This window comes from Microtus pennsylvanicus, chromosome 20, assembly GCF_037038515.1.
Source record: "Microtus pennsylvanicus isolate mMicPen1 chromosome 20, mMicPen1.hap1, whole genome shotgun sequence".
Classification (NCBI taxonomy): domain Eukaryota; kingdom Metazoa; phylum Chordata; class Mammalia; order Rodentia; family Cricetidae; genus Microtus; species Microtus pennsylvanicus.
The window spans coordinates 37627533-37643706 of record NC_134598.1 but is presented as its reverse complement, the minus strand read 5'-3'; the positions used below and the strand labels follow the sequence as shown (position 1 = coordinate 37643706).

The 16174-nt window shown below is 51.6% G+C and overlaps 1 protein-coding gene across 3 annotated transcripts in view; it reads right to left on the bottom strand.

Moving 5' to 3' along the window:
* Positions 1-14757, bottom strand: part of Rfx4 (regulatory factor X4) — a 156794-nt gene extending 142037 nt beyond the window's left edge. Inside the window, exon 1 of one of the 3 annotated variants that reach the window (XM_075954493.1) lies at positions 14328-14757. In XM_075954493.1, the coding sequence (XP_075810608.1) occupies positions 14328-14370 (43 nt within the window). In that variant the 5' untranslated portion in view covers positions 14371-14757. The remainder of the gene's footprint in view (positions 1-14327) is intronic. The other 2 variants (XM_075954495.1, XM_075954494.1) reach the window with 2 other exon arrangements.
* Positions 14758-16174: the final 1417 nt, after the last annotated feature.

Here is a 16174-nt window from a genome sequence, read left to right as displayed (position 1 = left end):
ATGCTCCAGGACGGACACGGTGAGGAAGGAAGGAAGGGCTGGGTAAAAGAAAAAAATAAATGATGCAGATTAAAATCTCACACCCATCACTAGACCTTGCAGGGAACTCCAAGTAGAACTAAAAGCATCCCACTGAGATGTAGATGTTGGGTATAACTCTTTACCAACACAGCCGTCAGGGTACTGACTTGTCCACAGTCACGTGACAAGCACGGCCTTGGGTGGGACTGAACCTGACCCCAGTTAACCAAACAGTGGCCACACATTGTGCCGGCTTCCATTTCAAGAGACTGCAATATATACAACTCTAAAGCAGGCAGAGAGATTCACCAAGGTCATTGTTTACACGGTGCAAGAGTTGGTAAGGAACCCTCTTCCCTTCCCAGGATACACCAGTGGTACTTAGTGATATTTATCCAGTTATCAACTCACAGAAATGTGCTGAGACCAGAGAGGAGGAAGGAGCTCGACTCTGTCTCCCGTGGGGGAGAAGGCCAATGTCAGAACACATTTCTAGAAACAGAGAACGTTTAACAGAACGTGAGAGTTAAACAACCATAGACCCAGCCCGTACAAATTTCTCCGCCCTCCACTTTCCTGCCTGCCATACCTACCCAACATCAGCAGATATAAACTGCTCAGTGTCTGTCATTACAACGTTGATAAAACTCACAGAAAATCAGAATTATCAGATCCTTGGCAGTCTCTGAATGGCTTTTCTCTTTAAATATGTCTAGGTTTCTTCTCCACCGCTGTTAGGTGATGCCCATTGCCCTGAAAGCCCAGTCCATAGGCCTCAAACAGATTTGAACTAGACTTCAACCTCTGAGACAGGCCACCAACAAGCAGGTCCTTCTCCTTGGCGAAATACTTTCTTCCTTCTGACCTGCTCATCTATTGCAATCGGCATGGTTTTAATCTTGGAAAGAGATCCCTATCTGCCCAGAGTACCGTTCCTTCTAGAACCCACTTCTCCTTTGTCCTCGTTTCTGCCCAGGCTAACCATCCACAGATGGGACATGTCTCCAGGAACCTTCCCTTCCCTTCCCCTGAGCACCCATTACAGGGTTCTCCTGTGACTCTACTCTTCATAGCCATCCCTGGGTCACACATCCCCGTGTCCGTTCAAAGTTCATGCCCGCAGTAACGTTCACTGAGAACCTAGCACTTCTCTCCTTGCTGCGTCATTCTGGACAACCCTGCCCAGGAGAGAGAGGACTGCACGCTGGTGACCACGAAGGAATTCTAGTCTTACCACCTGGCTCAAGGACGAGAGGCAAAGGAACTTCCCTAACCCCTGAAACATGCATCCCCTTGTGGAAAACACCAATCTGCCCCTGGGAGAGTTAAATGCAGAGCGTGCTTTTCACGGGGTCAGCTCTGACCAAGTTCTAGAACAAAACGGCGGAATCACGGTAACAATTCCCGGTGTTTGCTTATGCCAGCGGCTCCCTCCTTTCTCTTTCTCTCCTCCTCCTCCCTTCCTCCTCTCCCCTCTCCTTCCTTCCTTCCTTCCTTCCTTCCTTCCTTCCTTCCTTCCTTCCTTCCTGCCTCCATCCATTCCTTCCTTCTGCCCTGTCTTCCTCCTTCCTCCCTGCCTCTCTTCTCTTTTCTTTCTTATGCTCTGACAATGTAGCAGTTAAGAGCACAAACTGTGAAGCCAAACTACTAAATTTATGTCCCACTTTCTTACTCTGTGACTATGGGTGAGCAACCTGACAACCCTTGAAACCTGGTTTCTGCACCTGAAAAACAGGCACTATACTCAAAAACCTTCTGGACTGTTTGGTCCTTGGATCTCTTGGTATTCTGAAAAGAACATGGCCTTCAAAAAACTGGAAAACAATTCTAACTTCCCTTACAATTGATGGGGTATACTCCATAGCTACAGGCAAATTACTGAATTTCCTCAGCCTTGTTTCCCTCCTATGAAAACCGTCTGCCCTGAGGTTGTTATGACGTTTAGGGGGGAACATCGGAGCTCCCTAAGAAGTGGCTGAGCCCCGCTGGCCTGCTCTTCCCTGAACAGGACAGCAGACCTGCAAGAACAGGAAGGTGGCGGACAAAGTGGGCCAGCATCAGTGGTATGCCTGGCACACAGTAGGTGCTCGAAAGAGCGGGGCCCATGTGTTGCTTAAGTATTCAGGACTTGACTCCATGAGATCTCAAGTCAAGCTTCCCAGAACGCGAGCAGAGGTTCCCTGTTCCTGTGGTATTAAGGTGAATTTCTGTGTTAAGAAAATGCCTACTGGCTCTGAACGTGTGACAGACACCCTGGCAGGTGCCGCTCACTGTGCGGGCACAGCACAGGTAACGAGGACGATGCAAGGACACTATCTTCCCTTCACACATACGTGTCTGCAAACACCACGGGACGGAATGAGGAGCACGGGACTCTGTTGTGGGGAAACCAGCACCCCTGTCCCTGTATGCAGAGAGCCGCTGCTCCTCCAGAGAGCAGGAATTCAGTTCCCTGCACACATGGGAAGGCTGGCAGGCAGCCTGTGATTCCAGCTCTGGGCATCCAAACCCTCTTCTGGTCTCTGCAGGATCTTGCATGCAAGGGGTAAACATAAACATCCAGGCTCACGCACATAGATAATAAATAAATCCCTAAAAACCCGCAGTGTCCTCCACTTTGATGTCATGACACTTGGGTACTCGCTTGCTGTGTAAGTCAATGCCTGTGAATGAAGCCCTCCAAGCCTTGGTTTCACTGAGTGTCAGATGGGAACGACAGCTTGTGCCAGGCCACAGGTTTATGGGGCAGCATCACAAAAGACAAAACACAGTAGGTAGAAAAGTAGGTTCTCAAACTTGTTTGTGTATGGTCCTGGAGGTGAGGGGTTGTCTCAGAAATCATCACTACTGGGAAAAAGGGAGCAAGACTGTGGACCCATCATTTACAGTGTGCCAAGTCCTGTGAGAGCTCTGTGTGGGCTCCGTCAGAAACCCTCACACTCGCTTATAAAACAGACACTTTATCAGCCCCACACATCCTCTCTGGACAAAGCCAGTTATCACTGCTCTAAAGCATGCCTGTCCTGCGATTATACACTTCACACGTAGTCTGTTTCAACGGCCAGGTTTTTATATGCAACCTCTTCCACGTGAAGGCTCATCTAAATATAAACAGGTATGAAGCCCTGAACGGCGTATGTAAGATGTCAGATTCACCAAGCAGGAGGGGAGCTACTGACCCAGGTGTAAGCTCTGGCAATGATATGAGATGCAAGGCTCGCTGTGTGCTGAGGTGCCTTGCAGGAGGGACCACATGTAAGCATCTTTCGTCAGCTGCTTCCTGCCAGCGCCAGGTCACAGTGCCCACGGGCAGTCAGGTCCCCTTGACAGTGTAGCCCCAAAGAACTGCAGTATGGGCTACTTCCTCTAACAAGAACATGGCAAGATTTGACCTCCAAAGACTAGAGTGAAGGCCAAGAGCTAGGATATGCAATCAAAGTCTTCCTTCCACGTATAGGTTTTAGTTGGGGAAGAACACATCTGGCTTTGAAATCAGGAAGCCAGATCAGGATACTGTCTGGACAGTGGTGGTTAGGCCTACGTGTGTTAGCTAGATCCTCTGAATCTCAGGGGCCTCATCTGTGAAGTGCGGCTACATGATGAAGTACATGAGTTCAATACGACAGGTAAGTGAGGAATCATGTGTTAATATTTGAAACAGGGTTGGGAAACTTGTTACTCACTATCCAATTTCAAAAAGAAACTTGCTTGAATAAAAGGAATCGGACAGTTTTGAAAATATCTAGTCACCTGGCAATGCCTAGTTGTTTTCTTCCCTCTCTCTTTCCTTCCCTTCCTTTCTCTACCCCGTATTTCCTCCCCCTTCCACATGTCTGTCCTCTGTACCTGCAGAGGTCCATACACATCCACACAGAGTCGCCCTTGCTTGTTAGGGATCTCAGTGCCAGGAACTTTGAAAAGGTCCCAGACACCACAGAGCGCCTTGAACCAAGCCTCCCGCCTGCCCTGTCTGCCCCACAAGTGTGGCAGGTGCTGTCCAGGGCCGCTGAGTGTGCACAGGGGCAAGTGTGTGCAGACAGCTCTCCTCACTTACAGCATCCCTCATCTGTGTGTGGGGAGCCAGGGATGAGAGTAACCTGTAACCTGGCCCAAGAAACCCCATTCCTTCGATCACAGCAGTTTTCAGACTTACAAAGGGACCCTTGAATAGAGGAAAGGCTCTTCCTTCCTTCCTTCCTTCCTTCCTTCCTTCCTTCCTTCCTTCCTTCCTTCTTACCTTCCCCCTCCCTCCTTCCTTCCTCCTCCTTCTTCTCCTTCCTCTTCTTCTTTTTTAATCTAAAAGCCTGACATCTGTAGAATGGTCCCCTACCCAAAACACAGCAACCTCACGAACTCTGCCACTGAGTTGAAAATGAAAACTCACAGGATGGATGGCCTTCTCACAGCCGCTCAGCCCTCTAGAAGCTTCCAGGTTTCAACACATCAACCGAGGGCTGCAAGCCTGCTCTGCAGTCCTTCCTCATGAGCTCCAAAAACTTTCTCGGCCAGAGGTAGGTATGTTCTATGGCGCTAAGTCATGCTTTCTGGGGAAACTGTTTTGTGTTTTGTGTTTGACAGAAGAGTCAACGAGTAAAGAGACAAAACTCTTGAGAGACAGAAATTTTACCCCAAATGCTCATCACCTGAGGACAGTATGAAATAATCTGGTTTTCTTCTTCTTTTTCCTATGGAGCAAAGAACTTCATGCAGACACTTGTTCTCCCTTCAGCCCAGATTACTGCTGCAAAACTGAACTCACAACGTGAATGGGAAACGTTTAATCGATCAGTTCCATAATCAGGAAGTTTAAATTTGTAATGTGTCCAGTTCTGGAGATATATGCAATCCTGATTATTCCAAAAGGAACATGGCTTTCTCCTCACCACGTAGACTCAGCACACAAACTATAAGGAGGTTGAGTGCATGAACACCCCACATTTAGCCCAGTGGTCCTGAAAAAGATAGCACGGAACTCAAAAAAGTCACCTGTGATCACTTGTCAAATTATGAATTATATAATTCTAACACCCAAGGAAACACGTCCTCCTTCCAGAATCTAATGTAAAGGACAAGATTTGACAGACAAAGGCAAATCGACAATTTTCTCAACAAGATGCATTTGTGCCTCAAAATCAGATGTTGGTCTGAGGGTGTAATTAATAGTTACTAATTATTCTCCATGTCAATGACCTTGTCCAAAGTCAACTCAAAGACCCAGTCACTTGCATGGACTCCTGTTGCATTTTCCCACCTGGACCGTCTCGGGCATCAGTGCCTATGAGCTGGTAATTCTCTACTTGTACAAAGTAAATACCTACTGCGTTCCACAGTCCCTCTTAGCATCTAAGCAAAGCTAATACAATTGTGTGGTTAGAAGACAGGACCTAAACACTAACTAACCTTCTCTGGGCTGCAGACTATTCCCAGGGCTTCCTTGTGTTTTTAAATTAAAATGAGTGCAACATAAGCCAATGTTTCTGGATTCTTTGTTCAATAATTATTGGTTGTGCATGGTCAGATTCTACTTTGGAGTTTTACTGAAGATTAAATAACCACAAAAGCAGAGCCCAGGCACGCAGTTTAAAGAACTCATGGGTCTGGAGAAATGGCTCATCAGCTAAGAGCACTGGCCGCTCTCACAGAAGACCCAGGTTCAATTCCCAGCACCCATGTGGTGGCTCACCACTGCCTGTAACTCCGGTTTTAGGGGCCCGATACACCAGACATGCACATGATGCAAATACACACACACATGCAGGCAAAATATTAATATACATATCTTTTCAAAACTCTATAAATAAATAAAATTTGAAATGAAAAAGAATCTCTATTCTGATGGTCTACACAGCACAGCGGAAGCCACCTAATCTGCTAGCACGGTTAATGCTGTCCTAGTTACCTATATTTGGGCCAAATTCAGGTGAAAGCATATAGCTGCGTTTCAATCTCTTCCACTTTTTATGATCTCTCTTTCTATTTCCCTCTCACTTGTGTGTATGTGTCTGTCTGTCTGACTCCCTAGCTTTTAATAGCAAAAGCCATAATTTAGGTAAAAATCAAATTACCAAGGCATAAACACAGCAAATGGTCACTTTTGTTCCCATATTAAATATTATATATATATATATACACACACATATATAATTTCGCATGTCTACGCACGCTGGGGAGATGGCTCAGATGGGAAGAGTGCTTACTGTACCAGCAGAACGACCTGAGTTCAGACCCCGATAGAAGCGGCCGCCCACATCTTGTTAGCCTATTGCTGCGTGAGGTGGAGACCAGAGAGCAGCTGCGGCTTGGAAGCTGCTAGTCTAGCTGGATCCAGTGAGAGACGTCTCGAGGAAGAAAGATGGCGATAGAACCGGGCACCCGAGGCCCTCCTCAGGCCTCTCTCGCAAGGTATGCAGACAGACACACGCACTTGGGGATACATCACACACATACAAACACTGCAGGGAGGGCAAGAGAATTCAATCTTTTCTTTCCTTGATGAAATGACTTTGAAAGACTAGACTTACTGCTTCCTGGAAGCCACGTAAAATGATTTCGTTTTTAAACAGGAAGACAGGAGGAGAACCCAGAGAAGGGCGCATCAGAGGCGCCTCATTCAAGAGCCAAAAAAAGTAGGAGTTTCTGGAGGCTTCAGGCAGGGTGTCCAGAGCACACCTCCTCCACCCATCCCCAGAACTCTCCCAGGACCCCAACTCAAGCCAACAGCTGTTGCCTCCACAATGATGTGTGCTCCACATCCTTTATGCACTGAGGGACACAGGATGGAATCACAGCAGAGGAGACCACGAAGGGCCTTTTTATGTCGTGGGACAGGTATGAAGCAAAGACGACACTTATTCCTCAGTCTAAGCCCGTTTGAAGAGAAAGCTCTCCTGGCTTTACAATGGGGCCAGAATAGAGATTGATGGTAGAGTTGGTGCCCAGCAGCCTCGAGGTCCTGGGTCCCATCCCTACCACTGAAAATATTCTATTTAAGAAAGAAAAATGGAACAGGCGATGTCTGGACAGCAAGCATCCAGCTGGATGAGGCAGTCTAAACCCTCTCCAGGAACCCTGCCCTCATTTTCCAACTAGATACCAAGAACTGAGCTGAGGTGGGCCAGGGCACTGTTAATAATATCGGGGTCTAGCACTGGCTGAGCAGTTTCTTGGGGCCACATGCTAAAGTTAATAATATGCACAGCCTGCTGGGTTTTCACAGTAGCCCCAGGCATGGGCCAGCTTTGCAAACAAGAACACTGAGGCTTGGAGAAGGCATGCCACAGAGCTAGAGACCAACAGACAAGGATTGAAACTTTGGTCTATCTCCAGACTCCAGATCCCATGTTCTTCCCGCTACATCTTGTTGTATGTGCCCAATGTCCCGTTTTAACACATTCTGTGGTTGACAACATACCTCCAAGGTACCGTTTGTTAAGTTACCTAAAGACCATAGGCGTCACCACCTGGCTTAACAGCGCATGTTTCCCTGGCCGACTCTGTGGTCTCTATCTGTATGTGACAGATGCAACTAGGTCACTGACAGAGATGAAACCGTGCTCTCTAAACTTCAGATGGATCAAAAGACTTATCCATAGTAAAGACTTCCTTTCAATCCCTACTTTTTTCAGCAGTAAATTAAATTTCATCTTCCATGGTTTGAAGGGTTGTTGTAACATTTGGGGGAGAAATGGCATTCTTTGCTTTAACTAATGGTACATGTTTCATTCTCTGTCTATTCTTCTCATCGCCACCTTCTTCATAAAAGGAAGAGGAAGAGTTGAGACAGTTTTGTGCCTGGCGCGCAGGGACAAACAATGGGTCACTGTAGGTTGTCTGTGGTGCCCTCTGCCGCCCCTCATTGTGCCCTTATCCCTTGGCTGAACTGCCATTGCTTAAAACAGAATGATAATAATGTACACAGAAGGTATTTCAGGGCCGGCAAGAAGATGGCTCAACCGATAGAGGTCGGTGCCCTGAGTTAGATCCCCAGAACACATATAAACGAAGAAGAAGACAAGGGAACTCCCACAGAATTGTTCTCTGGCCTTCACACATCCACAACAGTGCACAGACATCCCATCTCCCAGGAATAATAAAAAAATAAATTAGAAATACATTTAAAATGCAATTAATAGGGTAGGGCCTGGTGGTTCGCACCTTAAATCCCAGAACTCGGGGCAAAGGTGGGTGGATCTCTGTGTGTTTAAGGTCAGCTGAGTCTACAGTGAGTCGTCAGCCTGTGAGGACGGCACAGCGAGCGCCTGTCTCAAAATAAAACAAGATTTTATTTTTCAAGATCGGGTTTCTCTTTAGCTTTGGGGCCTGTCCTGGAACTAGCTCTTATAGACCACGCTGGTCTTTAACTCACAGAGATCTGCCTGCCTCTGCCTCCAGAGCGCTGGGATTAAAGGCGTGCACCACCACTGCCTGACTAAAACAAGATATTTTTCAAAGATACAGTAGGCCCCACCCCCATCGACCAGGGGATCCCACCCCTTTGCTTTGTTGTAAGACTATACAGTACGCTGACCAAGATGGTCGGCTCAGAGAGGGAGCAACCTTCCCTCACGTCTGGCTTTCCTGTTTCTGCCACCACCAGCAGTAACCTCTCCTGTTTCATCCTACAGGGGGACTGCGCAGAGTCCTGGTAAGGTTGAAGTGGCATGCCTGTCATCCCACTTGCCCTCACCCCTACCTCCGAATCCTAAGACGACTCCCATGTCCCTTATGGCGCCTGCCACTCCCAATGTATTCAGTTTCTCTTGAAACACACACTCTGAAATCCTTGTCAGTGAGGTGTGTGGCATGGATGTCCCCAGGATCTGCCATCCAACTGAGACTGAGTGAACCCCAAAGGACTCTTTGCTTTTACTTGAGACCTCCCGATAGTCAGTCTTGGAGTTCACTCTGTCTCACCGAAACCCTCGTCAAACTACAAGTCTCTAAGGAGAGGCGGGCGGGTGAAAGCTGCAGCAGAGAGTTTGCCCACCTTTTCCGTCCTGAAGAGTTTCGGGACCCCTAGAGGGGCAGCCGAAGAGGGTCCCAAGAGACCTGTAGAACATGTAGGGCGGGCAGTCAGGGGCCTGAGGAAGTGAAGCTCTGACCTCCCAGCATTCTGCTTTGTGATGTCATCACTTTAGAGCCTGGCAACAGCGGGGACAGAAGGGGACTGCCTCCCTGCCTTCCTCATGTGGGACTTGCGAGGACCCATTTCCCTGAAGCTACTCTACAGACAAAAGTACCTGGTAGGTGTCACGTGCTGTTTGTGTCATCAGACACACGGATGCAGGTCTGTCATTGAGCGGTACAATGTTAGCTAGAACATAATATCCGTGGCTGGCTGAATATTTGGTATTTAGCCCAGGCTGGCCCCAGACTCCCAGTCATTCTTTTGACTATGCCTCCTGGAGTGCTGGAAAGGCAGGGCAGACCATACTCAAATATAGATATTTTTATATCTACTCCATATCTGTGGATGAAGCCAACAGAGTCTCAAACAAATGGGAAGAGCTCCTTTGCCCGAGCAGTCACCAGGGAGTCAGAGATGCAAGAGAGGAACTAGTGTGCTTTTCCTTTGATGGTGCATTCTGGAACACTGGATTGTGTGTTCCTCTCCGACATATGTCAGGCCTTTGCTGCTGCCTTCAACAGCTAGAAGCCCCAACACTGAACACAGCTCCTGTAAAATAAAACCTAGTGTCTTTTTGTAAATTCTCTCCGGAGTTGGGGAATTGGGAGGAGATAAGAATGCACCTTAGGCTGACATTAAGAAAGGAAATTGAGAATCTTTTAAAATGAGTTATTCAAGGTTCTTGACTATTGAATTCCCAAGTGACCCCCCCCCCACCATGTGGTTAGGAATATTACTGCTTTGGGGAGACGTAGTTCAAACAGTGCTAACAGAACAGTCTCACATACTGCTTCTTGGATCCCGCTGGAAAGCCAACCCTGGAAGAGAGCTAGGTCTAACTTGAGAATCACAGCCTGAGCTGTCTGCGTCTTTTCCAGGCAGAGACACAGCCTCGGGAGGGCTTGGTTGACTTAAAGTCGAGTTACAAGTGGCTGCTTCAGAAGGCTAACTCAAGTGCTTTGGCCGCCTGAGAACTGTCAGCCAGGATACCCGCCCCGCCTCTTAGACGTCTGACCAGGCAGGGAACCCACCACCTTTTCAGATCTCATTTGAGAAGAGGGATGATGAGAAAATCCCTCCTGGGCGACCCACGGGTCGTGGGGAAGAAAAGCCAGAACCTTTCATGCTGGCTAGCCTGTGGCTCTTGGGGAGGCGGGCGTACTGCCCAGCTGGCGGCTCACTCAGGACCAGGAGGGAGGCTGGAAGAGGACCCGGAGAGGCGGGATGGGAGCAAGGGTGCACAAGCCGGCTGAGAAAAGGTGTAGCTGCTGGAGAGAAATTAGAGACTTTGGCCACTCTGGGAAGCAGGACGGTCCAGCACTCACACAGCGCCGGGGAGGCCCCAAACACACTCCTCTCCCTCCTTGCTCTCGGCCCTTTGTTGTCTGCCTCTGGCTCCCGCTCACGCCCTCGGGTCCCCCGCCCCCCTGAAGTCACCCCAACTGCACTCATAATATTTTGCTTTGCGCCGGGTCTGTTTTCCACCACCAACTTCCAGCAGTCTCCATGGCGACGCGCTGGGGGTAGAGGGGGTGGGGGCTGCGGCGGAGGCTGCTGTTCAGATCCCAGGCCCGAGCTGCTGAGCAGCCCTGACTAACTTTTCCGGGTCTCTGGGTACCACGCTGGGAAAGTGCACTATTCGGGGGCCCGCCTTGGATAATCGTGTAATCGCGAGCCCGCAGGCCCGTGGAGTCAAACCTGTGTACCGCGGCCGCGTGCAAGACTGCAATCGCGGGTATCTGGAATCCCGGGACCACGGGACACTCTTTTGACCCTGCTGCCAAGCTCAGATGCTAGCAGGTGGTTAAGAGTGGGACCACGCAAGTCCACCTCTGCGGCCACACACGCACACTTACCCACGCACGTCTGGGGCCTGGAGCCTGGCTTAGCACAGGAGCAAGGCTCAGATCTTTCCCTGCTTCCTGCTATGAGCCAAGGACCGGCTCTCCGGGCTACACAAGGAGGCTACTTCTACTTACCCAGAGCTTCTCCTGGGGGAAAAATGCAGGAGGTTCCAGGCCTGTCTCTCTGGGGTAAAAACCTAAGGCCCCAGGATGTCTCATCTTAGGGCCCATGAAACGTGGCTAGACCTAGTACCGGGTCACCTTCCCTGCAGAACCAGGAGTCTTCCCACCAGTGGGCCCCAGGCATTCAGATCCGATCTGAGTTTTGGAGGCGCAGGGTGGATGGGTGGGTGGGTGGGTGGGGCGAACTGGGTAGAATTAGAAGCTTCTAGTCGGAGCGCCAAAAATGCACCTTTCTAACGAACCATCCCGTTTAACAAGAAATGACCCTTCTGACGCGTAGGCGACCATCCTCACTTGGCACAAGTTCTAGGTGGCTGAAAATTCTACCCATTTCCCTCGCTCATTATCGAATTTCTGAGTAAGGAGCAGCTGAACAGCGCTGCTCTGTGGAGGGGCATCTGGAATCATACCCGAAAGGTCACACACAAGTAGCCACCTCCAGCGGCCCCTCCTAGAGAGTGAGGGCCAAACGGCCCTGAGAACCAACTTTGAGTTCAGGGCGCTGGCGCTAACTGTAAAACCTGTCCCGACGCACCCGCACGTGGATGGATCCTAAGCGCGCAGGCTGCCTTTGCAGTCCGGAGGAGCTGGGCGAAGCCGCCAGAGTCCGTCCTAGAGGGGCTTTGCTTTGTGGTGGTGAGAAACCCAGGAGGCGCGCGCCGGCTCCAGGGCCTCCCCCGACTGGGCCATTGTCTTGGCCCCACACTTGTAGTGTGTATTTGGGAAAAACTCAAGGAATATATTACCAGCTCGATGCGCGGAACAAAGGGGTGAGTTTCCGCAGGTCACGCTGAAGTGGGCCCAAAGCAGGGCACTAGAGCCCCGGCCCCAGCAAAACCGTTCCCATGCCCCAGGCACTCTGCGGGGATTTTCCTTTTAAAAGACAGAGACTGTAGCTTCGACTTGCCGGCCCCTCTAAACATGGATGCTCCGGACTTCGCTCCAGCAGATGCTATGAACCTGTTGTTTGAGCCCGTAAAGAATGAAATTTCGTGTTTCTAGGCGAGCGCTGGGGAACAGAATCGAACTGTCTAGCGGAGCGCTGGGCTCTGCATGCCCGGGGAGGGGGAATGAACCTTTTACATAACAAGGGAAACTCAGAAGAAAGACTAATTGGATTAATTCTCTGGAAGGGAGGCGAAAGCAGGCTCCTGGATCGGACCTCGCCGGGCGCACACTTCGCTTGTCCGGAGTTTTGCACGTGAAATGTCACCTGGTGCGCCCGGAATGACTTCTCAATTGCTGCCATTAACCAAAACTTTTGATTTTTGATTTCAGGACTGTGAGAGGAGAGCGGAGCGGGGAGGCACTGGAGTTTTATAACCCATTTGGGGTGTTTGCAGTTGGGCTGGGGGTGGCTAGTGTCCCCCCCCCCCCCGCAACCACCTAATAATCCGGGATTAAATATAGAACCTATCCACAGTTCAGCAGCACTCCGCACCAAGCAAGGACTCTAGTCCTGTGGAGGGATCAACTAAAACCCAGCTGGGGCATGCCTGATTTGGGGTATGAGGAAGGCCCTGAGATCGTGTAGGGACCCCTTGAAACTCCTCAGCCACTAATTCTGTATAAATAGATTTAATCTGGTTAAATACATTTGCTTTTAATGTTGTAGTTTTTAGGTTTTCCTTGAGTTGAAAAAAATAATGACGCAAAAGTTTGCTGTTCCCTATCAGGGACCAGTATTAGTGGGGCGTGGAGAAGACCACAGCGGGGCCTGAAGGTCTGTGCAGCGCGATGCACTCCCCAGGCAAGAACGCTTCTTGCCTCTGTGTGTGCTGGCAGATTAAAGGAGGCTCAGGCTTTAACCACTCTCTGGGGGCTCACAGCCAGCCTGGGGAACGTGAGGGCTTGATTGCCTGCGAGAGTCCCCGGGTCTGCGGTCTCCGCCACCAGGTCTGCAATGTAGGCCAGGAGAGGCCTGGAACATTCCTCCCAGAAATGAAGAACGGCTTCTGGGAAGGTGTCGAGTGGCTTGGCCCATCACGCCTCTTTTTGCGACCTGCCTAGAGGAGGGTGGAGTGGGGGCAGAGCTGTCTGCGGTGTTTATTTGCAAGTAAGTTATGTGTGTCAGGGCACAGCTGCGGCCAGCAGGCACTTGTTGCTCGGCTGCGATGCCCTCACCTTCTCCCGGGTTTCAATGAAACGGGCCACCTCTGTCCATGCTGCCTCCTTCACCCCCAAGAACCTCGAAAGCTGAGGCCCAGCAGAGATCGGAGCAGCTTGGTGGAGAGACTGGGCCTATGGGAGGGATTACACTTTCTGAGGACTTCTATCTACATGGAAATGACGTAGTAAAATGAATCTAGATTTAGAAGTGTGGCGGGTCCCCAAAGATGCTAGACATTGAAGCTGACTCACGGTTCGACACGGAGAGGCTGGGTATTTTCGTTGTACGAGATCCCGTGTCTTCCCTTCTTTAGTGAATGAACCACGGCAACCCTAGAGCCTGATGCCCCACTACACAGCCCTCTAACCGAAGGGCAGTTCGCAGAATTCAATGCCAGAACTCAGGCCTCTACTGGTGCTTTGTATTCGGCTCCCCCCCACCCCAACTAGGTTACAGCCTCCGTGTGGAGCGGCTAGTGTGTTGCCTCTTCGCGCCTGGGCTCCCATTTCTCACAGGCCAAAGATACGAATGCCCCAGGACCACCGGGTTCGCCGCCGCCACTCCCTCCAGCTGCGCGGCTCCTGCAGCAAGAGCCTCCACCTCCCGCGCGGTGAAACGCTGTCGCCCTCCCCTGCCTTTGGAGCGTTCCCGGCCCTCACCCCAGATCCTGAGCACACCACTACCCTGCCCAAAGCCAGGGCAGCTGCGAGGCCCGGGAGGGGGAGGCTGGCTCGCAAAGTTCCTGCAAGCAGCAGCACCTCGAGCTCGCCGCGAGCCAGAGAGCATCTTTATGCAACTTTATGCACAAATGAAAGCGCGCTCCGCAGCATGCGCGCACGCGCACACACACATTTACACGCACACACACTTCCATGCATTCACTTACACATTTAGCGCTGGACCGAAAACTTCTGCACTCCTTCTCACCTGGGATCTCACTGTCAAGTTGAGCCGCCTGAACTTTTTGAGCTCTTTCTCAAGTCCCCCCTGTCCCTGCTCCTTTCCTCCCAGTATCTTCCCCCCAAGTCCCACCAGGACTAACCTGTGGAATCCATGTCGGGTTCCTCCAGTAACCCACAATGCATGCTCTTCCCATGGACAGCACAGACGCCCCCCAAAAGTCCTGATATTTGGGGATCCCCTGTGCTAGAGATGCCAGGGAGGAAGGGAGGGAAGGAGGGAGGAAGGAATGGGTAACGAGAGAGAGAGGGAGACGATGGGCGAGAGGGCAAAAGGATAAAGGGGGAAAAGAAAGAACCAGACGAAAGAAAAGAGGAGGCAAAGAAGCGAGGGAAGGAAGGAAGCGAGCTGGAGCAGGGGGAAAGAGCGAGCGAGCGAGGGGACACTCAGTAATCCAGTCGGGCAAAGCCAAACCCGTCAAAATGTTTGCGGATGTTTCATGGGAAAAAACATCATTTTATAGGAGCCCCGATGGGAGCAATGTCATTGATAGGCCAGCGGGCCTGATGAATGGCCGCTCGTCAGATGGGGCCGTGGCGAGGCGCACTGTGAAGCCCATTGTGGGCCTGTTTTGAATAAGAAAAGCCGCCTCCGAAAAGGGGGGCTCAGAGCGACGCAATCCCAGCCCTCCGACTTCCCCCTTCTATTATAGCATTAGCAACGTTTTTCTTATTTAAAGTTCCAGAGGCCTTCTCCAGCCTTAGCCCGGCACTCATTATAGGCGAAATCAAAATTGGCTTAGATCTGCCCCCCTCTCCAGCCCTCCCGCGCCCGAGCCCCGCGCGGTGCAGCCATGGAGGGGGGTGCAGAAGGTGTCAGAGCCCTAGGAGTCGCCTGTGCGGCCACGAGTGGGCTTAGCTCCTTTTTTTCTCTCCCCTTGAGACACGTCCCATTTCCGTCCTGAGTTAGATTTTGAGCAGGGGCCCTGGAGCAATGCAGAGGGAGTGTGTCTTGAGTTTCTTCCACGTAGATCCGCGGACATGCGTGGGAGTAGAGGGTTGGGAAGGAGAAACTGAAGCTTTAGGTTCCCATCTCCAGTCTGAGAGACAAGAAGGACGCTTGGCCGGGAGGGGTGAGGGGCTGGCTCGCCTCCTCCACAACTTTTGTACCCCTTGTCTCTCGCCCAACGGGTCTCTCCAGGTCTCCGTGCCTTGCTGTCTCGGTCTCCGCTTCTCTTTTGGCTGCCTGTCTCTTTGTCTCTCCCTAGGACTACGTCCCCCTGGGTCTCTGGGACCCCCACCCCCACCCCACCCCCTCGCCACTTCCCATAACCCTGTATGTCAGTCTGTCTGCGTCCGGGTCCCTCCCTCTTCCCATGTCCCCCGGCTCCCCCCTCCGCCACCCTCTCGGTCCCCCACAGCCCGCAGCGGAGTTGGTGAGAAGCCCCCCGGCGTCCGAGTTGGGGGACGCCGCTTTCCCAGGGACCCCTCCCCGATGCAGATGAAAGTGCAGGAGGAGGGGGCCGGGGCTGGCGGACCGCAAATTGGGGGGGGGCTCCCGCCGCCCCGGGAAAGTGGCCGCTTGCGGGCCGGCCGCGCTGTGATTAGAATATGAATGGGCTCGGCGGGCGGAAGAGAAAGGCGGATTACCCCGCTGCTTTGACCATGGACAGAGGCAGCGCTGGCGGCTCAGGGGCGGATCGCCCGGGTCCCTCCCGCCGCGCCGGGTGCGCTTCTTGCCCGCGACCCCGGGCCTGCCCACAGCGGGCCTCCGGGAAGCCCCCGAGCCGCGCCGAGTGGGACAATGGTGGGAGGGGGCAAGGGACCAGCACGTGCCGCGTTAAGGTCACGGGGCGCGGGGAAGGGGCAGTGCCGAGTGCCGGGCTGAAGGCTGCGCTGGGTTAGAATCCCGGCTCTGAAAAGTCCATCGTTTTTCTGGGCCTCAGTTTCCTCGTCTGTGAAATGGGATAACGAAGCTCCTTCCCGTTGC